This window comes from Salmo salar, chromosome 03 (genome assembly GCF_965601325.2).
Source record: "Salmo salar chromosome 03, fSalSal1, whole genome shotgun sequence".
Lineage (NCBI taxonomy): Eukaryota > Metazoa > Chordata > Actinopteri > Salmoniformes > Salmonidae > Salmo > Salmo salar.
Genome location: NC_138293.1, coordinates 447,501 through 472,500, shown reverse-complemented (window position 1 = coordinate 472,500; position 25,000 = coordinate 447,501). Strand labels below are relative to the sequence as shown.

Genomic DNA, 25,000 nt, shown 5'->3' with positions numbered 1-25,000 from the left:
TCTGTAGAAAACAGACGGAAAACAAATGATGTAAACCCTGACTGGACACAATCTGTCGTCTCACGATTATGACCTCGTTCCTGTCTGTTGGTGTGTCAGAGAGGAAGAAACAGGAGAGAAATGACAGTATAGGATTGTGTTTGGTATGGTGTGAAAAATAGAGGGAGGGGGTAAGGAGAGGAGGGAGTGGAGGTGTTAAAATTAGAGGGAGGGGGTGGAGGTGTGAAAGAGATGCTGACAGTCGTGGTAGTCACCAATGTTGTTGTTGATTGACAGGTCTGAAGCGTCTGCTGGACATCAGCCACGATCACAAGTTCCCCAGTGAGTATTCGTCATTACCCAGCATTCCTGTGCTACACTATTCTGATCTAGACCGTCTCCTCTCCAGAGCTATACAGTAGTCTCTCCTCCCAGTCTGTTCTAACTCTGTCCCCCTGTCTCTCCTCCTCTCACTCTGTCCCTCGGTCCCTCCTCCTCTCACTCTGTCCCCATGTCCCTCCTCCTTCACTCTGTCCCCCTGTCTCTCCTCCTCTCACTCTGTCCCCATGTCCCTCCTCCTCTCATTCTGTCCCCCGGTCCCTCCTCCTCTCACTCTGTCCCCATGTCCCTCCTCCTTCACTCTGTCCCTCGGTCCCTCCTCCTCTCACTCTGTCCCCATGTCCCTCCTCCTCTCACTCTGTCCCCCTGTCTCTCCTCCTCTCACTCTGTCCCCATGTCCCTCCTCCTCTCATTCTGTCCCCCTGTCTCTCCTCCTCTCACTCTGTCCCCATGTCCCTCCTCCTTCACTCTGTCCCCCGGTCTCTCCTCCTCTCACTCTGTCCCCCTGTCTCTCCTCCTCTCACTCTGTCCCCCTGTCTCTCCTCCTCTCACTCTGTCCCCCGGTCTCTCCTCCTCTCACTCTGTCCCCATGTCCCTCCTCCTTCACTCTGTCCCCCTGTCCCTCCTCCTCTCACTCTGTCCCCCTGTCTCTCCTCCTCTCACTCTGTCCCCCGGTCTCTCCTCCTCTCACTGTGTCCCCCTGTCTCTCCTCCTCTCACTCTGTTCTCACTCTGTCCCCCGGTCTCTCCTCCTTCACTCTGTCCCCATGTCTCTCCTCCTTCACTTTGTCCCCATGTCCCTCCTTCTCTCACTCTGTCCCCCGGTCCCTCCTCCTCTCACTCTGTCCCCATGTCTCTCCTCCTCTCACTCTGTCCCCATGTCTCTCCTCCTTCACTCTGTCCCCATGTCTCTCCTCCTTCACTCTGTCCCCATGTCCCTCCTTCTCTCACTCTGTCCCCATGTCCCTCCTCCTCTCACTCTGTTCTGATGCTGTCCCCCTGTCTCTCCTCCTCTCACTCTGTCCCCCGGTCTCTCCTCCTCTCACTCTGTCCCCATGTCCCTCCTCCTCTCACTCTGTCCCCCGGTCTCTCCTCCTTCACTCTGTTCTGACGCTGTCTCACTGTATCTCCACCCCTCACTCTGTCTCTCTTCTCACTCTGTTCTGACTGTCCCCTTGTCTCTCCTCCTCCCCAGTCATTCCCTTCAAGACTCAGATGGCCATGGAGCTCCTGGAGAAGGGTCGTGTGAGGTTTTGGACCCAGGTTGAGAAGTTCACCGCTGGCTGCCATGTGGACTATGTCTTTAACGATGTGATCGTAGAGAACGGAGAGGTGAGGAAACAAACATCACAGTCAGAAAACACACTCACACACACATTATGGTCAGAATACACACACACACACACACACACACACACACACACACACACACACACACACACACACACACACACACACACACACACATCTCAATCAGAACACACGCACACATTATGGTCAGAATACACACACACACACACACGCACACACACATCTCAATCAGAACACACTCACACACACATTATGGTCAGAATACACTCACTCACACATTATGGTCAGAATACACACACACACACACACACATCTCAATCAGAACACACTCACACACACATTATGATCAGAACACACACACTCACACACAGGGGCGAAAATCTGATATCAACTTTGGAGGGGACAATTACATTAAATTTTCTCAAGAGCAATTCCTGAGGGGGACACCAAAAGTAGTGCTGTAACACATAGCCTACATTGTAATATGGTAAATGTATATTGAGGAACCAAAGAAATGAGGTGTTTGCCGTACTCCTAACTACCGGTACCCAAAACTACACAACTAATCACAACAGCAATACCATTGCCTTTAACCTCTATGGGCTAGGTGGGACGCAGGCGTCCCCCCCGTGGTGCACTCCATCAACAGCAGGTGCATTTCAAGAGCGGCAAATTTGAATCCAAATAAATGTCAAAATTCAAATTTTTCAAACATACAACTATTTTACACCCTTTGAAAGATAAACATCTCCTTAATCTAACCACGTTTTACGATTTCAAAAAGGTTTTACGGCAAAAGCATAAATTTAGAGTATGTTAGGACAGTACATTTACAAGAGTTGTGTGTAATGTTTTGTCAATTCAAAGACAGGGTCACCAAAACCATAAAACCAGCTAAAATGATGCACTAACCTTTTACAATCTCCATCAGATGACACTCCTAGGACATTATGTTAGACAATGCATGCATTTTTAGTTCTATCAAGTTCATATTTATATCCAAAAACAGCGTTTTACTATGGCATTGATGTTGAGGAAATCGTTTCCCTCCAATAACCGGCAGTCAAGTCAGCATCACAAATTAAATAATTAAAATTAGAAAACATTGGTAAAATATTATATTGTCATTTAAAGAATTATAGATTTACATCTCTTGAACGCAATCAACTTGCCAGATTTAAAAATAACCTTACTGGGAAATCACACTTTGCAATAATCTGAGCACTGCGCCCAGAAAAATACGCGTTGCGATACAGACTAGTCGTCATGTTGGGGAGATCTAAAATCGAAAATACTATGTAAATAATCCATTACCTTTGATTCTCTTCATCAGATGTCACTTCCAGGTATCACAGGTCCATAACGAATGTAGTTTTGTTCAAAAAAGCTCATCATTTATGTCCAAAAATCTCCGTCTTGTTAGCACATGATCTAAGCCCGCCGGACTTCACTTCATGAACGAGGGGAAAAAATATATTTACGTTCGTTCAAACATGTCAAACGTTGTATAGCATAAATCATTAGGGCCTTTTTTAACCAGAACATGAATAATATTCAAGGTGGACGAATGCATTCTCTTTTATAACGTATTGGAACGAGGGTACCCAACATGAACTCGCGCGCCAGGTGTCTAATGGGCCATCATCGTTCCATGGCTCTTGTTCGGTCAGATCTCCCTCCAGAAGACTCAAAACACTTTGTAAAGGCTGGTGACATCTAGTGGAAGCAATAGGAAGTGCCAAAATATTCCTCAGCCCCTGTGTTTTTCAATGGCATAGGTTTAAAGTTAATACAACACATCAGGTATCCACTTCCTGTCAGAAAATGTCTCAGGGTTTTGCCTGCCAAATGAGTTCTGTTATACTCACAGACACCATTCAAACAGTTTTAGAAACTTTAGAGTGTTTTCTATCCATATATAATAAGTATATGCATATTCTAGTTACTGGGTAGGATTAGTAACCAGATTAAATCAGGTACATTTTTTTTATCCAGCCGTGCAAATACTGCCCCCTAGCCCTAACACGTTAACAAATCTTAGTTCAGTCACCAGTTTAAGTTGAGAGTGGGGGTATCCATGGCATTTTCCAATTATGTTCCTATTTTACACGTCAAAAAAATTGAGAACCTTTCATAATGTTGCCAAACAAAGACTCAACAAACTTACCTGAGACTCCCTGTCTCTGCCAGTCTGTCCCTGCATATCTGTCCCCAACTCTGCTGTCTGTGTGCCATCTGTTGCCTGCTCTGCCTAATGACATCATTGTGAAACATTTCCATTAGAATTTCATTTCTTTCTTATGAACATTTTATCAACTAGTCTTTGAGATATTAGGCTACTAGGGTTCTTACTATGCGTTTTGGTGTATTGAAAAATACTCTGATGTCCGTCTTTTATTTTTCTGCCATTTTTCTACCTGGCTGGCTGGCTGGCTGGCTACACACACAGTGTGTAGGTTATTTACAGTAGGAGATGGGCTTCTATCATCTTCAATCATTCTATTTGGGCTTCGATCTAAAAGGTAGCTAGCAAATGTGAAACGGATTAAAATGACAAGAGTTGACAGCTGTATGAGTTCACCATTTACACAACATATGCTGCAACCTTTTGTAATTTTAATAGTTTGTTTCATATTGGCTGGCTTCCAACAATAGCTGAATTTGCAAAGCTAGCGAGCACCAATTCAGTTTCAGTGGTGTTTGCTATAATCTTTGCTACCCGGGTTAAATAAAGGTGAAATAAAATAAATAAATAAAACTTCCCTTGCGACAATTTAGCATTTGCAACGAGACCATTAAATATATTTAAGACAATGGTAGAAGAGAGTGTAGTTCTGTTCAGTTTGGATTTCAGTTTATCGCTAACCTCATCACAGGGACTTTGAAGCACTAACTTACATCATCTGCATGCTGATCTTGGAATAAATTGACGATAGCAAAGATTCCATCTTTGACGACGCCACATAAATGGAATAGGTACTAGCTAGCTTAAGAGTTAATATTTGCGCGCTAGCTCTGCATATTCAGCTAGTGTGTGTGCGCGATTGACTGGATTAACCTCACGTCAGTTACGTGCATTGAGTGCCTTTCAGACAGTAGATACGACCTCTCTGTTACCTAGCAAGCTAAGGAACTGGCAGTGGATCAAACCATTGGGAGGCAAAGGGTGGGGGGGTCGCAATCTTTTGAAACTTAAAAACGAGCTATTAAGTGTCTATAATCAGCACAATTGCTTTCATTGCGTATTATTAAAATTATTTAAATTACATAGTTATGTTTCAGTGATATATTGGGGGGGACAAATCATATTTTTCCCAGGATGGGGGGGTCGTGTCCCCCCCGTCCCCCCCGGGATTTCCGCCCCTGCTCACACACACATCTCAATCAGAACACACGCACACACACACACACATTATGGTCAGAATACACACACACACACACACACACACACACACACACACACACACACACACACCTCAATCAGAACACACACACACACATATTTATTTTATTTTTATTTCACCTTTATTTAACCAGGTAGGCAAGTTGAGAACAAGTTCTCATTTACAACTGCGACCTGGCCAAGATAAAGCAAAGCAGTTCGACAACATACAAAAACACAGAGTTACACATGGAATAAAACAAACATACAGTCAATAATACAGTAGAAAAATAAGTCTATATACAATGTGAGCAAATGAGGTGAGATAAGGGAGGTAAAGGCAATAAAGGCCATGGTGGCAAAGTAAATACAATATAGCAAGTAAAACACTGGAATGGTAGATTTGTAGTGGAAGAAAGTGCAAAGTAGAAATAGAAATAATGGGGTGCAAAGGAGCAAAATAAATAAATACAGTAGGGGAAGAGGTAGTAGTTTGGGCTAAATTATAGATGGGCTATGTACAGGTGCAGTGATCTGTGAGCTGCTCTGATAGCTGGTGCTTAAAGCTAGTGAGGGAGATATGAGTCTCCAGCTTCAGAGATTTTTGTAGTTCGTTCCAGTCATTGGCAGCAGAGAACTGGAAGGAAAGGCAACCAAAGGAGGAATTGGCTTTGGGGGTAACCAGAGAGATATACCTGCTGGAGCGTGTGCTACAGGTGGGTGCTGCTATGGTGACCAGCGAGCTGAGATAAGGGGGGACTTTACCTACCAGGGTCTTGTAGATGACCTGGAGCCAGTGGGTTTGGCGACGATTATGAAGCGAAGGCCAGCCAACGAGAGCGTACAGGTCGCAGTGGTGGGTAGTATATGGGGCTTTGGTGAGATATATATATATATACACACTTGTAAGAACACTCCCAAGCGAGCATGTTCTCACATGTAGATTTCTGTGTCACATTTCCCTCCTCTAGAAATACCAAATGAACTTTGACAAGAACTCAGGCATCATTGAGATGTTCATGGACTCTCTCGCGGTCACCGACGAGGGAACATTCACCTTTAACCTCGTGGATGGGAAGGCCAAGGGGTCCACCAGCCTGGTGCTGATTGGAGAAGGTAAGGCCACACTCCACCTGTTACCATGACTGCCACCACAGGGGTTCGGTCACCATCCCTACGGGTGTGGCTCTGATAGCAGTGACATGTTGTGTCCTCTAGGGGGCAGGAGACGACCAGTAGTGTTTAGACTCAAACTGCATGTTCATCTGATGGCTTTGGTGTAGTGTAGGTTCCTATTCTGACAACTGTCTGGGAGGAGTGTTGTAGTGGTGAAATATGGCCGTGTTCCTATAGGTTCCTATTCTGACAACTGTTTATTATTTATTTACTTTTATTTATTATTATATTATTATTATTATTATATTTGTTTATTATGTGTAACTTCTTCTCCAGAGTTCAGAGAGCTCCAGAAAAAGTCTGAGTTTGAACATGCTGAATGGATCAGAAGACAAGGTGTGGAATATATTGTTTTGCACATATCATGTTGTTAGATGATTGATATTATGCTGCTGCAGAGTGCTGTCCAGTAGCGGTATTAACTCTGTTGTCTTTCTCAGGTCCTCACTTCGTGGACTACCTTGGTTTCCAGGTTACCCCAGAATGCAACGTGCTGCTGAAGGCCACGGTAAGGTTCTATAACAGAAAGGTTCTATGGCGGTAAGGTTCTATCTATGACGGCAGGGTTCTATCTATGACGGTAGGGTTCTATCTATGGCGGTAAGGTTCTATCTATGGCGGTAAGGTTCTATCTATGGCGGTAGGGTTCTATCTATGGCGGTAGGGTTCTATCTATGGCGGCAAGGTTCTATCTATGGCGGCAAGGTTCTATCTATGACGGCAAGGTTCTATCTATGACGGCAGGGTTCTATCTATGACGGCAGGGTTCTATCTATGACGGCAGGGTTCTATCTACGACGGCAGGGTTCTATCTACGACGGTAGGGTTCTATCTACGGCGGTAGGGTTCTATCTACGGCAGTAGGGTTCTATCTACGGCGGTAGGGTTCTATCTACGGCGGTAGAGTTCTATCTACGGCGGCAGGGTTCTATCTATGGCGGTAAGGTTCTATCTATGACGGTAGGGTTCTATCTATGGCGGTAGGGTTCTATCTATGGTGGCAGGGTTCTATCTATGGCGGTAAGGTTCTATCTATGACGGTAGGGTTCTATCTATGGCGGTAGGGTTCTATCTATGGTGGTAGGGTTCTATCTATGGCGGTAGGGTTCTATCTATGATGGTAGGGTTCTATCTATGGCGGTAGGGTTCTATGGCGGTAGGGTTCTATCTATGGCGGTAGGGTTCTATCTATGGCGGTAGGGTTCTATCTATGGCAGCAGGGTTCTATCTATGGCGGTAAGGTTCTATCTATGACGGTAGGGTTCGATCTATGGCGGTAGGGTTCTATCTATGGCGGCAGGGTTCTATCTATGGCGGTAAGGTTCTATCTATGACGGTAGGGTTCTATCTATGACGGTAGGGTTCTATCTATGGCGGTAGGGTTCTATCTATGGCGGTAGGGTTCTATCTATGGCGGTAAGGTTCTATATACAGTACCATTCAAAAGTTAGGACACACCTATTAATTCCAGGGTTTTTCTTTATTTTTACTATGTTGGAAAAGCATTCCTCATGATGCTGCTTGAGAAAATGCCAAGAGTGTGCAAAGCTGTAATCAAGGCAAAGGATGGCTACTTTGAAGAATCTTAAATATATTCTCATTTGTTTAACACTTTTTTGGTGACTACATGATTCCATATGTGTTATTTCATAGTTTTGATGTCTTCACTGTTATTCTACAATGTAGAAAATATGCTTTTCCAACATAGTAAAAATAAAGAAAAACCCTGGAATGAATCGGTGTGTCCTAACTTTTGACTGGTACTGTATGATGGTAAGATCTATCTATGACTAGGGTTCCATCTATGACTAGGGTTCTATCTATGACTAGGGTTCTATCTATGACTAGGGTTCTATCTATGACTAGGGTTCTATCTATGATGGTAGGCTTCTATCTATAACAGGACAGTTATATGATAGTAAGAACCTTACAGTCATAGATAGGTTCTATCTATGAAATCTGGGTTATATACATAACATAAAGGTTCTATGACGATACGGTTCTATTTATGATGGTACGGTTCTATTTATGATGGTAAGGTTCTGTTTATGATGCTAAGGTTCTGTTTATGATGGTAAGGTTCTATTTATGATGGTAAGGTTCTATCTTTGATGGTAAGGTTCTATCTTTGATGGCAAGGTTCTATCTATGATGGTAAGGTTCTATCTATGACAGTAAAATGTATTGAAAATGAAATACAGAAATATCTCATTTAAATTAGTATACACAACCCTGAGTTAATACTTTGTAGAAGCAGTTTCGGCAGGGATTACAGCTGTGAGTCTGTCTGGGTAAGTCTCTAAGACCTTTCCACACCTGGATTGTGCAACATTTGCCACTTATTGATTTTCAAAATTCTTCAAGCTCTGTCAAATTGGTTGTTGGTCATTGCTAGACAACCATTTTCAGGTCTTGCCTTAGATTATTTTAGTAGGATTAATTCAAAACTGTAAATCGACCACTTTGGAGCAACTCCAGTGTAGATTTTGCCTTGTATAGATTTTTGGTTATTGTCCTGCTGAAAGGTGAATTCATCTCCCAGTGTCTGGTGGAAAGCAGACTGAACCAGGTTTTCCTCTAGGGTTTTGCCTGTGCTTAGCTGCATTCCGTTTCTGTTTTATCATAAAAAAACTCCCACGTCTTTAACGAACACAAGCATACCCATAACATGATGCAGCCACCACTATGCTTGAAAATATGGAGAGTGGTACTCAGTAATATGTTGCATTTGGTTTGTCCCAAACATAACACTTTGTATTCATGACAAAAAGTTAATTGCTTTGCCACATTTTTTTGCTGTATTACTTTAATGCCTTGTTGCAAACAGGATACAGAATTTTTTATATTTTTATCCTGTACAAGCTCCTTTTCACTTGGTCAGTTAGGTTAGTATTGTGGAGTAACTACAATCTTGTTGACCCATCCTCAGTTTTCTCCTGTCACAGCCATTAAACTCTGTAACTCTGTAACCATTGGCCACATGGTGAAATCCCTGAGTGGTTTTCCTTCCTCTCCAGCAACTGAGTTAGGAAGGACAGCTCTATTCATTGTAATGTAATTAATAACTTCAGCATGCTCAAAGGGATATTCAATGTCAGATTTTTTTTTTACCCATCTACCAAGTGGTGCCCTTCTTTGCGAGGCTTTGGAAAACATCCCTGGTCTTTGTGATTGAATCTGTGTTTGAAATTCACTGCTAGACTGAGGGACCTTACAGATAATTGTATGTGTGGGTTACAGAGGTAGTCATTCAAAAAGCATGTTAAACACTATCATTGCACATAGTGAGTCCAAGCAAATGTTGACTCCTGAACTTATTTAGGCTCAACTTTACAAAGGGGTTGACTACTTATTGAATCAAGCCATTTAAACATTTACATTTTTTATTAATTTGTAAAAATGTGAAAAAAATACAAAACCTAATTTCTCTTTGTGTGTAGGGCAGGGACCCCAAATCTGAATTTAATCTATTTTAAATTGAGGCTGTAACACAAGAAAATGTGGAAAAAGTCAAGGGGTGTGAATACATTCTGAAGGGATTGTATCTATGACGATAAGATTCTACCTATAACAGAAAGAACCCTACCATCATAGATGTTTTAGCTCATCTTAGATAGAACCCTACCATCATAGAATCCTTACCACCGTTATATCTATGATGTTAAGCTTATACAGTGCATACGAAAACCTTAGTCACGGATATAACTTCACCTTGTCTTGATCTTTCATAGAACCTTACCTTCACAGATAGAACCCTAACATAATACATAGAACCCTACCATCACAGATAGAACCTTACCATCAGATAGGACCCTAGAGTAATAGATAGAACCCTACCATCGAAAATAGAGCCTTAACATCACAGATAGAACCCCACCGTCATAGACAAAAACCTTAGTCACAGATATAACTTCACCTTGTCTTGAGCTTTCATAGAACCTTACCTTCACAGACAGAACCCTAACATAATACATAGAACCCTACCATCACAGATAGAATTTGAGCATCATAGCTAGAACCCTAGAGTAAAAGATCATTACCATCATAGATAGAACCCATCATCATAGACAGAACCCTACCATCATAGATAAGACCCTAGAGTAACAGATAGAACCCTACCATCAAAAATAGAACCCTACCGTCATAGACAAAACCTTAGTCACAGATATAACTTCACCTTGTCTTGATCTTTCATAGAACCACTGTCATTGATAGAACCTTACCTTCACAGATAGAACTCTAACAGCATACATAGAACCTTACCATCATAGACAGAACCCTAGAGGCATAGATCCTTACCATCATAGATACAACCCTACCGTCTTGATCCATCATTGAACCCTACCATCATAGAGAGAACCCTACCGTCATATATTGAACCTTAACATCATAGATAGAACCTTGATTTGATCTTTCATAGAACCATATCGTCATTGATAGAACCCTATCTTCTTGAGCCATCATGGAACCCTACCATCATAGATGACGTTAAGGTTCTATCTGTGACGGTGAGGTTCCATCTATGACGGTTAGGATCTATAACAGAAAGTTTTTTTTACTGTGGTAAGGTTCTATCTATGATGTTAGGGTTCTATCTATAACAGAATGGTTAGAAGATAAAAACCTTACACTATAAAACATATATATTATAGATCCTTACCATCACAGATAGAACCCTACTGTTACAGACAGAACCCTTAAACGGTGTCCTGACACTGTGATCACTAAAGATCCCATAGCACTTATTGTAAGAGTAGCTGTGTTAACCCTGGTGTCCTGGCTAAATTCTGGCCCTCATACCATCATGGCCACCTAATCATCCCCAGCATTGAAATCTATTGTGAATGTATTGTAATGTTTTTCAAATTATAACTGCCTTATTTTTGCTGGACTCCAGAAAGAGTAGCTGCTGCCTTGACAGGAACTAATGGGGATCCATAATAAACCCCAGGAAGAGTAGCTGCTGCCTTGACAGGAACTAATGGGGATCCATAATAAACCCCAGGAAGAGTAGCCGCTGCCTTGGCAGGAACTAATGGGGATCCATAATAAACCCCAGGAAGAGTAGCCGCTGCCTTGGCAGGAACTAATGGGGATCCATAATAAACCCCAGGAAGAGTAGCCGCTGCCTTGGCAGGAACTAATGGGGATCCATAATAAATACAAATACAAAACAACCGACATGTTCGTGAGAGTCTCAGCTTTCGATGGTGGGGTCATACAGACGTTTTCATGAGAAGACCGATTTTCGGGATGTCTCCTAGTCTGATGAACACCACTGTAGCTCTGTAACCTTTCACCACAGATGGGATGTCTCCTAGTCTGATGAACCCCACTGTAGCTCTGTAGCTCTGCCACCTTCCTCCGACATCAGAGGATGTGGTGGATTGAGATGCAACCCATGCAAAAAGACCGATATCTTTATCTGAAACTGATGGATTTGTGCTATTTAGATCGGGGGTCTATTAAGCTGACGGTGTCTCTGTGTGTCTCTCCCTGTAGATAGGAAACATCAGGCCAGAGACAGAGATCAGATGGTACAAAGACGGAATGGAGATTGAAGAGGATGATGCTGATTACAAGAAGATTGAGATGAAGGACGTAGTGTTGATCTTCAACATTGGAAAGGTCAGGAAGTTGCAGTGGGGGGGAGGGGGGGGGGGGGGTGGACAGACGGTGGAGAAGACCTGGGTCACATAATGTCCTCTACTTCCAAACTACTCAAGGTGCCTCTGATGTAGCTTGTCTGTATAATAGAACTAATGTGCAAGCTCCACCTGCCCTGCATGCTGGTCAAGCTAAATGTATCAAAGCTCAAGTATTTGCCATCCAACAGGCTATGTATTTAACCCAGGTCTGGTGTTGTGAAGGGTTCAGTTAACATTTGCTTCTAACCCAGCTATGCTACGCTATACAATATGCTATCAGTCTAACGCCTACCATAACTACTGTATGCTAACGGCCTACATTTACAGCTTACTATACTGTCCCTCCCTGACACACAGACTCTTACATGATGACATTTTGCTTATATCATGTCATACCAGACACTCGTACGCTGTCAGTCAGCAGATAGTTGGAATAATAGGACTGATGTCTATGGTTGTCACTCTCAGTATATTAGATGTGAGCATGTGCTGTTTGGTGATGCTTCCAAAAAAATAGCTATTTTATTATGACACTAATGTTTAAACCAGGGCTGTCCAACCCTCTTCCTGGAGATCTACCGTCCTGTGGGTTTTCAGTCCAACACTCTTCCTGGAGATCTACCGTCCTGTGGGTTTACAGTCCAACCCTCTTCCTGGAGATCTACCGTCCTGTGGGTTTACAGTCCAACCCTCTTCCTGGAGATCTACCGTCCTGTGGGTTATCAGCCCAACCCTCTTCCTGGAGATCTACCGTCCTGTGGGTTTTCAGTCCAACCCTCTTCCTGGAGATCTACCGTCCTGTGGGTTTAAAGCCCAACCCTCTTCCTGGAGATCTACCGTCCTGTGGGTTTTCAGTCCAACCCTCTTCCTGGAGATCTACCGTCCTGTGGGTTTACAGTCCAACCCTCTACTGATCTACCGTCCTGTGGGTTTACAGTCCAACCCTCTTCCTGGAGATCTACCGTCCTGTGGGTTTAAAGCCCAACCCTCTTCCTGGAGATCTACTGTCCTGTAGGTTTTCAGTCCAATCCTCTTCCTGGAGATCTACCGTCCTGTGGGTTATCAGCCCAACCCTCTACCGATCTACTGTCCTGTGGGTTTAAAGCCCAACCCTCTTCCTGGAGATCTACTGTCCTGTAGGTTTTCAGTCCAACCCTCTTCCTGGAGATCTACCGTCCTGTGGGTTATCAGCCCAAACCCTCTTCCTGGAGATCTACCGTCCTGTGGGTTATCAGCCCAACCCTCTACCGATCTACCATCCTGTGGGTTTAAAGCCCAACCCTCTTCCTGGAGATCTACCATCCTGTGGGTTTAAAGCCCAACCCTCTTCCTGGAGATCTACCGTCCTGTGGGTTTTCAGTCCAACCCTCTTCCTGGAGATCTACCATCCTGTGGGTTTAAAGCCCAACCCTCTTCCTGGAGATCTACCATCCTGTGGGTTTAAAGCCCAACCCTCTTCCTGGAGATCTACCGTCCTGTGGGTTTTCAGTCCAACCCTCTTCCTGGAGATCTACCATCCTGTGGGTTTTCAGTCCAACCCTCTTCCTGGAGATCTACCGTCCTGTGGGTTTTCAGTCCAATCCTCTCCCTGGAGATCTACCGTCCTGTGGGTTTTCAGTCCAACCCTCTTCCTGGAGATCTACCGTCCTGTAGGTTTTCAGTCCAACCCTCTTCCTGGAGATCTACCGTCCTGTGGGTTTAAAGCCCAACCCTCTTCCTGGAGATCTACCGTACTGTGGGTTTTCAGTCCAACCCTCTTCCTGGAGATCTACCATCCTGTGGGTTTTCAGTCCAACCCTAATTTAATTAACACACCTGATTCTACTAATTAGCTGCTCAAAAAGACATTAACTAGCTGAATCAGATATGCTAAATTAGGGCTGGACTGTAAACCTACAGGACAGTAGATCTCCAGGAAGAGGGTTGGACAGCCCTGCTGTAAACCTTATGTTCACTTTATGAACGTAGCAAATATCTATGATGTAGTTTCACTTAAGTATCAAACTCTTCAACATGTATGCCCATATATCATAAATATATGGTAGTTCCATGAGCTGAGTTTCAATAGGTAAAACATGATCTGCATTCAGTCCCAATGCATTGGCATTAGACGTGATATTCTGTTCAAATTAAGGGAAAATAATGGAGGTACAAAGAAATGTCTTATCGTCACATTGAATGCCGAGTCTCAAAGTGCAACAATGGCCATTCGGATGTCAGTGTGTGAGAGAGGGGTGGAGCCAGTGCCAGAGCATGGGTCAGACGAGAGGTACACCTCCACCACCACTCCCCTAGAGGGCGCTACAGCTGCAGCTATAGGCTGCTACATTAACCTGCTTATCTTGTAATCCGCAGTGGGTTGTGGTTAAAACAGACACTGAATCTGAGGACTGGGGAGAGAATTGCAACAGCAGGCGTCATGGAGGCACCACCAAGACACAACGTCTGGACTGATACTTTATTTAAAGCCACAAGTCACGCCACTGTCTGTTCACCTATCAGCTCGCAGCATCTTGGCAGGAGAAAAGCTTTGTCTTTTCGGGACTACAAGTTTCTCTGTGTGATCTGCATTCTGTCTGCTATCTATGTTAGCAGAACTCAGGCCACATCCCAGATGGCACCCTATTCCCTATGTACACTACCATTCAAAAGTTTGGGGTCACTTAGAAATGTCCTTGTTTTAGAAAGAAAAGCACATTTTTTGTTCATTAAAATAACATCAAATTGATCAGAAATACAGCGTAGACATTGTTAATGTTGTAAATTACTATTGTAGCTGGAAACAGCAGATTTTTAATGGAATATCTACATAGGCGTACAGAGGCCCATTATCAGCAACCATCACTCCTGTGTTCCAATGGCACGTTGTGTTAGCTAATCCAAGTTGATCATTTTAAAAAGGCTAATTGATCATTAGAAAACCCTTTTGAAATTATGTTAGCACAACTGAAAACTGTTGTTCTTATTAAAACTAGCTTTCTTTAGACTAGTTGAGTATCTGGAGCATCAAATTTGTGGGTTCGATTACAGGCTCAAAATGGCCAGAAACAAAGACCTTTCTTCTGAAAAGACTGGTGTTTTGCGGGTACTATTTAATGAAGCTGCCAGTTGAGGACTTGTGAGGCGTCTGTTTCTCAAACTAGACACTCTAATGTACTTGTCCTCTTGCTCAGTTGTGCACCGGGGCCTCCCACTCCTCTTTCTATTCTGGTTAGAGCCAGTTTGTGCTGTTCTGTGAAGGAAGTAGTAAACAGCGTTGTACAAGATCTTCAGTTTCTTGGCAATTTCTCGCATGGAATAACCTTCCTTTCTCAGAACAAGAATAGACTGATGAGTTTCAAAAGAAAGTGCTTTGTTTCTGGCCATTTCGAGCCTGTAATTGATCCCACAAATGCTGATGCTCCAGATACTTAACTAGTCTAAAGAAGGACAGTTTTACTGCTTCTTTAATCAGGACAACAGTTTTCAGCTGTGCTAACATAATTGCAAAAGGGTTTTCTAATGATCAATTAGCCTTTTAAAATGATAAACTTGGATTAGCTAACACAACGTGCCATTGGAACACAGGAGTGATGGTTGCTGATAATGTGCCTCTGTACACCTATGTAGATATTCCATTAAAAATCAGCTGTTTCCAGCTACAATAGTCACTTACAACATGAACAATGTCTACACTGTATTTCTGATCAATTTGATGTTATTTTAATGGACAAAATGTTTTGCTTTTCTTTCAAAAACAAGGACATTTCTAAGTGACCCCAAACTTTTGAAAGGTAGTGTACATTTGGGCATTACTTTTGGCCAGAACTATGAGATTGTATAGGGAATAGGGTGTGATTTGGGACAGAGGCTCAGATTGCCTCTGTAACTGATGAGGGCTGGTTGAGTGTGTTTCCAGGTCTCTGACGGTCCTACTCTCTGACTCTAACCCTGTTCCAGTTGTCCAAGAAGGATGCAGGTGTGTACGAGGTGAAGCTAAAGGATGCCAGAGGAAAAGACAAGAGCATGTTCAACCTGACTGAAGCAGGTACTGAGACACCTCTACTGTGTTCTAGAACAACCTATGTCATGTATATACTGTGTTCTAGAACACCTCTGTCACAGCTCTACTGTGTTCTAGAACACCTCTGTCATGGCTCTACTGTGTTCTAGAACAACCTATGTCATGTATATACTGTGTTCTAGAACACCTCTATCATGGCTCTACTGTGTTCTGGAACAACCTATGTCATGTATATACTGTGTTCTAGAACACCTCTGTCACAGCTCTACTGTGTTCTAGAACACCTCTGTCATGGCTCTACTGTGTTCTGGAACAACCTATGTCATGTATATACTGTGTTCTAGAACACCTCTATCATGGCTCTACTGTGTTCTGGAACAACCTATGTCATGTATATACTGTGTTCTAGAACACCTCTGTCACAGCTCTACTGTGTTCTAGAACACCTCTGTCATGGCTCTACTGTGTTCTGGAACAACCTATGTCATGTATATACTGTGTTCTAGAACACCTCTGTCACAGCTCTACTGTGTTCTAGAACAGGGTCTCCCAAACTCAGTCCTGTGGCCCCCCCTGGGTGCTTTGGTTTTGCCCTAGCACTACACAGCCGATTAAATATCACTCTGAAGATGAGTTGGTTATTTGAATCATCTTCTGTATGGGGGAGTTTTGCTAAAAGCCCTGAAGCTCAATCTGAACATTAACACTTGTCGCTTGCGGTACGGTTTTGGAAGCATAAGGACCTTATATTTCATATGAGAGAAATTAGTAAACTCAAGGTTAAACTGATACACACCTTGATAGGGTTAGGCCGTGCGTCATTTGAGACGGATCCTGCCGGAACAGGATCTGGCTCTTTGTTTTGGACTGTTTCAGTACGACACTCATTTGCCCTGGTCTGGTACCTCTCCTGACATGATGTTTAAAATGTAAAAATTCCAATAAAAGTGATCAGTGTTAATTCGAGTTGCCTCTTCTGTAATTCTCCTGCCCTCTAAAAAACGTAATGTGAAAATATGCCTGATATTCTAAGAATTGATTGGTGTTGGGCCGGCCCAGGTTTATGCTTTGTGCAACACTGTAGCCTAGAGACAGACCAGTGTGTGGCCATTGCTGTGGTGTAACACTGTTGCCTAGAAACAGACCAGTGTGTGGCCATTGCTGTGGTGTAACACTGTTGCCTAGAAACAGACCAGTGTGTGGCCATTGCTGTGGTGTAACACTGTTGCCTAGAGACAGATCAGTGTGTGGCCATTGCTGTGGTGAGAGAGAGAAGCACAACTGAATATCTCACATAACTTGAGTTACTGAAATGAAATCATTCAGATTACTACACCAGGAGTAGGCCTGTAATTTAGCCAGAGAGGATCAATAGCTTTTTTTCTTTTTTACATGTATTTTTAAATAGCCTAGCTGTGGCTATTGTGTGTAGCCCGATCACAGGGTATGACTACAGTCGGGAAAGTGCGGCAAATTTATCAGTGAACAACGTGCAGCCAAAACAGGACTTTTGCAATATTTCAAATACAATCGCAGGAAAACACAAGTTGGAAAGCAAATGGCTCCTACTGAAAAGAGAAGACTAATCTGTCTGTAGGCTACCAAACTATGTTATCCAAATAGGCCTATTGAGCAAACAGCATTTTTTTACAAAGTAAAACCAGAGAGATATAAGCTTTTGGCAGAAGCGCATCAGCCATTTCCGGTGAGTGAGCTGTGTATCATAGGGTGAGTCAGTGAAACCGGAAAGCTTTGTTAGGACTACTATTTCCTCGTCATATTGTACAATATGTCTCTCCTCCACACACCTAGGCCTAAGCTATTGGTGGATTCAACACAAAGTCGTTTTTTATTGATCTCAGTTTGTTAGTGTCAAATTAGCCTGTCATTTCGATCATTTGTGCAGTATTAAAAAATATTCAGTCATGTAAAATTATGTAGAATTGTATGAAATGAGTTTATAAAAGGCCACGTTTTTCCCGGACCTTAGGCTACGAAACATTTCCCACGTGTGCAACTTCTGAAAGCGCCTCTACTCTACTGCTCTATTCCACTACGCAAAAGCCAAAATAATGCTTTATTAAAGCTCTGCATGGTCAACCCGACGTCTACAGTGGCCGTACAGAATTTACTGCGATGCGGTATCTGCAGAAGTCAGGGCGTTCATTCATATTTCTTGCACTTCGCAGAGGAGAGCTGTTGTGAAGTAAGTTGTCAAGGAAGTGAGTTTTTGTTTATACAGGACCTCCCGCCCCCACTTACTGTCAACCAATCATGTAAACGTGGGGCTATACAGAACTATACTGAGCCCTCCGCATTGTTACAAAATTTGGGAGGCGAAAGGCATCGCAGTACAGAGCTCAATATGGCCTCCACGAGCCTCCGGTGGCTCTGCATCACACCTTCTGTACGGCGCCTCCGGACCACATTGTTGGATAAAACATAAATCTGCTATTATAGATGTGCTTTTTTTTCATGCGTTCCGGTACCTCAGAGCCGCCCAGGTCGCCCCCCTCCCGGCTAACTTTTTGTTCCAGCACCTCCCGATTTACAAATTAAGCTCTGGGATTAGGGTTAGGGTTCCCACACAGCCATAACTCCATTATAGAGTGCTTGTTTACGGAAGACAATGCTATCTAGCATGCTCCAACACCTGTGTGTAAGAGTATCCCTGGAAGTATAGCAGAAGTGTAGTTTCTAGGATGGAGACACCCATAGCTGTATGGATCTGTGTGTAAGAGTAACCCTGGAAGTATAGCAGAAGTGTAGTTTCTAGCATGGGGTCCCCCATAGCTGTATGGATCTGTGTGTAAGAGTAACCCTGGAAGTATAGCAGAAGTGTAGTTTCTAGGATGGAGACACCCATAGCTGTATGGATCTGTGTGTAAGAGTAACCCTGGAAGTATAGTGGAAGTGTAGTTTCTAGCATGGGGTCCCCCATAGCTGTATGGATCTGTGTGTAAGAGTAACCCTGGAAGTATAGTGGAAGTGTAGTTTCTAGCATGGGGTCCCCCATAGCTGTATGGATCTGTGTGTAAGAGTAACCCTGGAAGTATAGTGGAAGTGTAGTTTCTAGCATGGGGTCCCCCATAGCTGTATGGATCTGTGTGTAAGAGTAACCCTGGAAGTATAGTGGAAGTGTAGTTTCTAGCATGGGGTCCCCCATAGCTGTATGGATCTGTGTGTAAGAGTAACCCTGGAAGTATAGTGGAAGTGTAGTTTCTAGCATGGGGTCCCCCATAGCTGTATGGATCTGTGTAAAACTGCTACAGTAAGTGTATTTTTTATTTATATGAAGGATTCTTTCTCACTGATGAAAGATGCATAAAATCAAATGTTATTTGTCACACGCGCCGAATACAACAGGTGTAGACCTTAAAGTAAAATGCTTACTTACAAGCCCTTAACCAACAATGCAGTTTTAAGAAAAATACCCCCCAAAAATAAGAAATAAAAGTAACAAATAATTCAAGAGCAGCAATAAAATAACAATGTGGAGGCTATATACAGGGTGTTACGGTACAGAGTCAATGTGGAGGCTATATACAGGGTGTACCGGTACAGAGTCAATGTGGAGGCTATATACAGGGGGTACCGGTACAGAGTCAATGTGGAGGCTATATACAGGGGGTACCGGTACAGAGTCAATGTGGAGGCTATATACAGGGGGTACCGGTACAGAGTCAATGTGGAGGCTATATACAGGGGGTACCAGTACAGAGTCAATGTGGAGGCTATATACAGGGGGTACCAGTACAGAGTCAATGTGGAGGCTATATACAGGGGGTACCGGTACAGAGTCAATGTGGAGGCTATATACAGGGGGTACCGGTACAGAGTCAATGTGGAGGCTATATACAGGGGGTACCGGTACAGAGTCAATGTGGAGGCTATATACAGGGGGTACCGGTACAGAGTCAATGTGGAGGCTATATACAGGGGGTACCGGTACAGAGTCAATGTGGAGGCTATATACAGGGGGTACCGGTACAGAGTCAATGTGGAGGCTATATACAGGGGGTACCGGTACAGAGTCAATGTGGAGGCTATATACAGGGGGTACCGGTACTGAGTCAATGTGGAGGCTATATACAGGGGGTACCGGTACTGAGTCAATGTGGAGGCTATATACAGGGGGTACCGGTACTGAGTCAATGTGGAGGCTATATACAGGGGGTACTGGTACAGAGTCAATGTGGAGGCTATATACAGGGGGTACCGGTACAGAGTCAATGTGGAGGCTATATACAGGGGGTACCGGTACAGAGTCAATGTGGAGGCTATATACAGGGGGTACCGGTACAGAGTCAATGTGGAGGCTATATACAGGGGGTACCGGTACAGAGTCAATGTGGAGGCTATATACAGGGGGTACCGGTACAGAGTCAATGTGGAGGCTATATACAGGGGGTACCGGTACAGAGTCAATGTGGAGGCTATATACCGGGGGTACCGGTACAGAGTCAATGTGGAGGCTATATACAGGGGGTACCGGTACAGAGTCAATGTGGAGGCTATATACAGGGGGTACCGGTACAGAGTCAATGTGGAGGCTATATACAGGGGGTACTGGTACAGAGTCAATGTGGAGGCTATATACAGGGGGTACCAGTACAGAGTCAATGTGGAGGCTATATACAGGGGGTACCGGTACAGAGTCAGAGGTAATATATACATGTAGGTAGAGTTATTAAAGTGACTATGCATAGATAATAACAGAGAGTAGCGGCAGCATAAAAGAGGGGGGGGGGGGGCAATGCAAATTGTCTGGGTGGCCATTTGATTAGATGTTCAGGAGTCTTATGGCTTGGGGGTAGAAGCCTTTTGGACCTAGACTTGGCGCTCTGGTACCGCTTGGCGTGCGGTAGCAGAGAGAACAGTCTATGACTGGGGTGGCTGGAGGGCCATATGTTTCAAAAGCAGTATCGCAAGCGATGATTATTGACATTTCTAAACGTTAAAACACAGAGTCGGGATTGTAGTTCACATGAGGTAGTCATGGGCAAACTAATGGCTGGAAACTATAGAGAGAAGGCAGAATGCCGCCTGGAGCTTGAGAGCTAGGTACCACTGTGTTCTAGAACACCTCTGTCATGGCTCTACTGTGTTCTAGAACACCTCTGTCATGGTTTCACTGTGTTCTACTATGTTCTAGAACACCTCTGTCATGGTTTCACTGTGTTCTACTGTGTTCTAGAACACCTCTGTCATGTTTCCATTGTGTCTTAGAACACCTTTGCCATGGCTCTACTGTGTTCTAGAACACCTCTGTCATGGTTTCACTGTGTTCTACTGTGTTCTAGAATACCTCTGTCATGGCTCTACTGTGTTCTAGAACACCTCTGTCATGGCTCTACTGTGTTCTAGAACACCTCTGTCATGGCTCTACTGTGTTCTGGAACACCTCTGTCATGGTTTCACTGTGTTCTACTGTGTTCTAGAATACCTCTGTCATGGCTCTACTGTGTTCTAGAACACCTCTGTCATGGTTTCACTGTGTTCTACTGTGTTCTAGAACACCTCTGTCATGTTTCCATTGTGTCTTAGAACACCTTTGCCATGGCTCTACTGTGTTCTAGAACACCTCTGTCATGGTTTCACTGTGTTCTACTGTGTTCTAGAATACCTCTGTCATGGCTCTACTGTGTTCTAGAACACCTCTGTCATGGCTCTACTGTGTTCTAGAACACCTCTGTCATGGCTCTACTGTGTTCTAGAACACCTCTGTCATGGTTTCACTGTGTTCTACTATGTTCTAGAACACCTCTGTCATGGTTTCACTGTGTTCTACTGTGTTCTAGAACACATTTACATTACATTTAAGTCATTTAGCAGACGCTCTTATCCAGAGCGACTTACAAAACCTCTGTCATGGTTTCACTGTGTTCTACTGTGTTCTAGAACAGCTCTGTCATGGCTCTACTGTGTTCTAGAACAACCTATGTATCTCTCTAAGGTAAAACTTTGTCCACTACTGTGACTATGGTTGACTACTAGTAATGACTGTAATCTGTTCCAGGTTACCAAACGGTGCTAAACGAACTGTTCAGGGTGATTGGTGAGTCTCATCATCTACATGTTATTAAACAGATACACAGCATGTGGAACATTGTGTTCTATAAACCGGGTGGTTCGACCCCTTAATGCTGATTGGCTGAAGGCCGTGGTATATCAGACCATATACCACGGGTATGACCCCAAAAATATTTGTACTGTTCTAATTACATTGGTAACCAGTTTATACCACACACTGTTGTTCCTTATTGCTCAAGTATACAATATGATTGAATAATGAACAATGAAGTTTCTTATCCTGTCTGCGTTGTCTCCTCCAGCCAACTCATCTACTGAGATCAGTGTGAAGAGTACAGAACATGGAATCGTCCTCTACTCCCTGATCACCTATCACATGGAGGACCTCCAAGTCGGCTGGCAGCACAAGTAAGATTCTGGACCCAATGTCTCCCTACCCTAACCCTCCACATACCATACCTAACCCTCCACATACCATACCTAACCCTCCACATACCATACCTAACCCTACCACATACCATACCTAACCCTCCACATACCATACCTAACCCTACCACATACCATACCTAACCCTCCACATACCATACCTAACCCTACCACATACCATTCCTAACCCTACCACATACCATACCTAACCCTCCACATACCATACCTAACCCTACCACATACCATACCTAACCCTCCACATACCATACCTAACCCTACCACATACCATACCTAACCCTCCACATACCATACCTAACCCTACCACATACCATACCTAACCCATACCATACCTAACCCTACCACATACCATACCTAACCCTACCACATACCATACCTAACCCTCCACATACCATACCTAACCCTCCACATACCATACCTAACCCTACCACATACCATACCTAACCCTACCACATACCATACCTAACCCTACCACATACCATACCTAACCCTCCACATACCATACCTAACCCATATCATACCTAACCCTACCACATACCATACCTAACCCTACCACATACCATACCTAACCCTACCACATACCATACCTAACCCTACCACATACCATACCTAACCCTCCACATACCATACCTAACCCTACCACATACCATACCTAACCCTACCACATACCATACCTAACCCTACCACATACCATACCTAACCCTACCACATACCATACCTAACCCTACCACATACCATACCTAACCCTCCACATACCATACCTAACCCTACCACATACCATACCTAACCCTACCACATACCATACCTAACCCTACCACATGGAGGAGCTGGAAAATACTATCACTGTCCTACCTAGTGGCTCCATAGCCCCCTACTCCACTACCTAGTGGCTCCATAGCCCCCAACTCCACTACCTAGTGGCTCCATAGCCCCCTACTCCACTACCTAGTGGCTCCATAGCCCCCTACTCCACTACCTAGTGGCTCCATAGCCCCCTACTCCACTACCTAGTGGCTCCATAGCCCCCTACTCCACTACCTAGTGGCTCCATAGCCCCCTACTCCACTACCTAGTGGCTCCATAGCCCCCTACTCCACTACCTAGTGTATCCATAGCCCCCTACTCCACTACCTAGTGGCTCCATAGCCCCCTACTCCACTACCTAGTGGCTCCATAGCCCCCTACTCCACTACCTAGTGGCTCCATAGCCCCCTACTCCACTACCTAGTGTATCCATAGCCCCCTACTCCACTACCTAGTGGCTCCATAGCCCCCTACTGTACTACCTAGTGGCTCCATAGCCCCCTACTGTACTACCTAGTGGCTCCATAGCCCCCTACTCCACTACCTAGTGTATCCATAGCCCCCTACTCCACTACCTAGTGGCTCCATAGCCCCCTACTCCACTACCTAGTGGCTCCATAGCCCCCTACTGTACTACCTAGTGGCTCCATAGCCCCCTACTCCACTACCTAGTGTATCCATAGCCCCCTACTCCACTACCTAGTGTATCCATAGCCCCCTACTCCACTACCTAGTGGCTCCATAGCCCCCTACTCCACTACCTAGTGGCTCCATAGCCCCCTACTCCACTACCTAGTGGCTCCATAGCCCCCTACTCCACTACCTAGTGTATCCATAGCCCCCTACTCCACCTCCTAGTGGCTCCATAGCCCCCTACTGTACTACCTAGTGGCTCCATAGCCCCCTACTCCACTACCTAGTGTATCCATAGCCCCCTACTCCACTACCTAGTGGCTCCATAGCCCCCTACTCCACTACCTAGTGGCTCCATAGCCCCCTACTGTACTACCTAGTGGCTCCATAGCCCCCTACTCCACTACCTAGTGTATCCATAGCCCCCTACTCCACTACCTAGTGGCTCCATAGCCCCCTACTCCACTACCTAGTGGCTCCATAGCCCCCTACTGTACTACCTAGTGGCTCCATAGCTCCCTACTCCACTACCTAGTGGCTCCATAGTCCCCTACTCCACTACCTAGTGGCTCCATAGCCCCCTACTCCACTACCTAGTGTATCCATAGCCCCCTACTCCACTACCTAGTGGCTCCATAGCCCCCTACTCCACTACCTAGTGGCTCCATAGCCCCCAACTCCACTACCTAGTGGCTCCATAGCCCCCTACTCCACTACCTAGTGGCTCCATAGCCCCCTACTCCACTACCTAGTGGCTCCATAGCCCCCTACTCCACTACCTAGTGGCTCCATAGCCCCCTACTCCACTACCTAGTGTATCCATAGCCCCCTACTCCACTACCTAGTGGCTCCATAGCCCCCTACTGTACTACCTAGTGGCTCCATAGCCCCCTACTGTACTACCTAGTGGCTCCATAGCCCCCTACTCCACTACCTAGTGTATCCATAGCCCCCTACTCCACTACCTAGTGGCTCCATAGCCCCCTACTCCACTACCTAGTGTATCCATAGCCCCCTACTCCACTACCTAGTGGCTCCATAGCCCCCTACTCCACTACCTAGTGTATCCATAGCCCCCTACTCCACTACCTAGTGGCTCCATAGCCCCCTACTCCACTACCTAGTGGCTCCATAGCCCCCTACTCCACTACCTAGTGGCTCCATAGCCCCCTACTCCACTACCTAGTGTATCCATAGCCCCCTACTCCACCTCCTAGTGGCTCCATAGCCCCCTACTGTACTACCTAGT

The 25,000-nt window shown here is 44.6% G+C and overlaps 1 protein-coding gene across 5 annotated transcripts in view; it reads left to right on the top strand.

Annotated features, from left to right (window-relative positions):
• Positions 1-25,000, top strand: part of myom1a (myomesin 1a (skelemin)) — a 98,051-nt gene that overhangs the window by 62,142 nt on the left and 10,909 nt on the right. For all 5 annotated transcript variants that reach the window (XR_014391813.1, XM_082973161.1, XM_082973160.1 and 2 more), the window contains 9 exons: positions 277-321; positions 1,513-1,649; positions 5,982-6,126; positions 6,463-6,522; positions 6,627-6,694; positions 11,689-11,814; positions 15,774-15,861; positions 21,857-21,895; positions 22,173-22,278. Coding sequence is in view for 4 of the 5 variants with exons in the window: in XM_082973161.1 (XP_082829287.1) it covers positions 277-321; positions 1,513-1,649; positions 5,982-6,126; positions 6,463-6,522; positions 6,627-6,694; positions 11,689-11,814; positions 15,774-15,861; positions 21,857-21,895; positions 22,173-22,278 (814 nt within the window). In the remaining variant the exon portion in view is untranslated. The remainder of the gene's footprint in view (positions 1-276; positions 322-1,512; positions 1,650-5,981; positions 6,127-6,462; positions 6,523-6,626; positions 6,695-11,688; positions 11,815-15,773; positions 15,862-21,856; positions 21,896-22,172; positions 22,279-25,000) is intronic.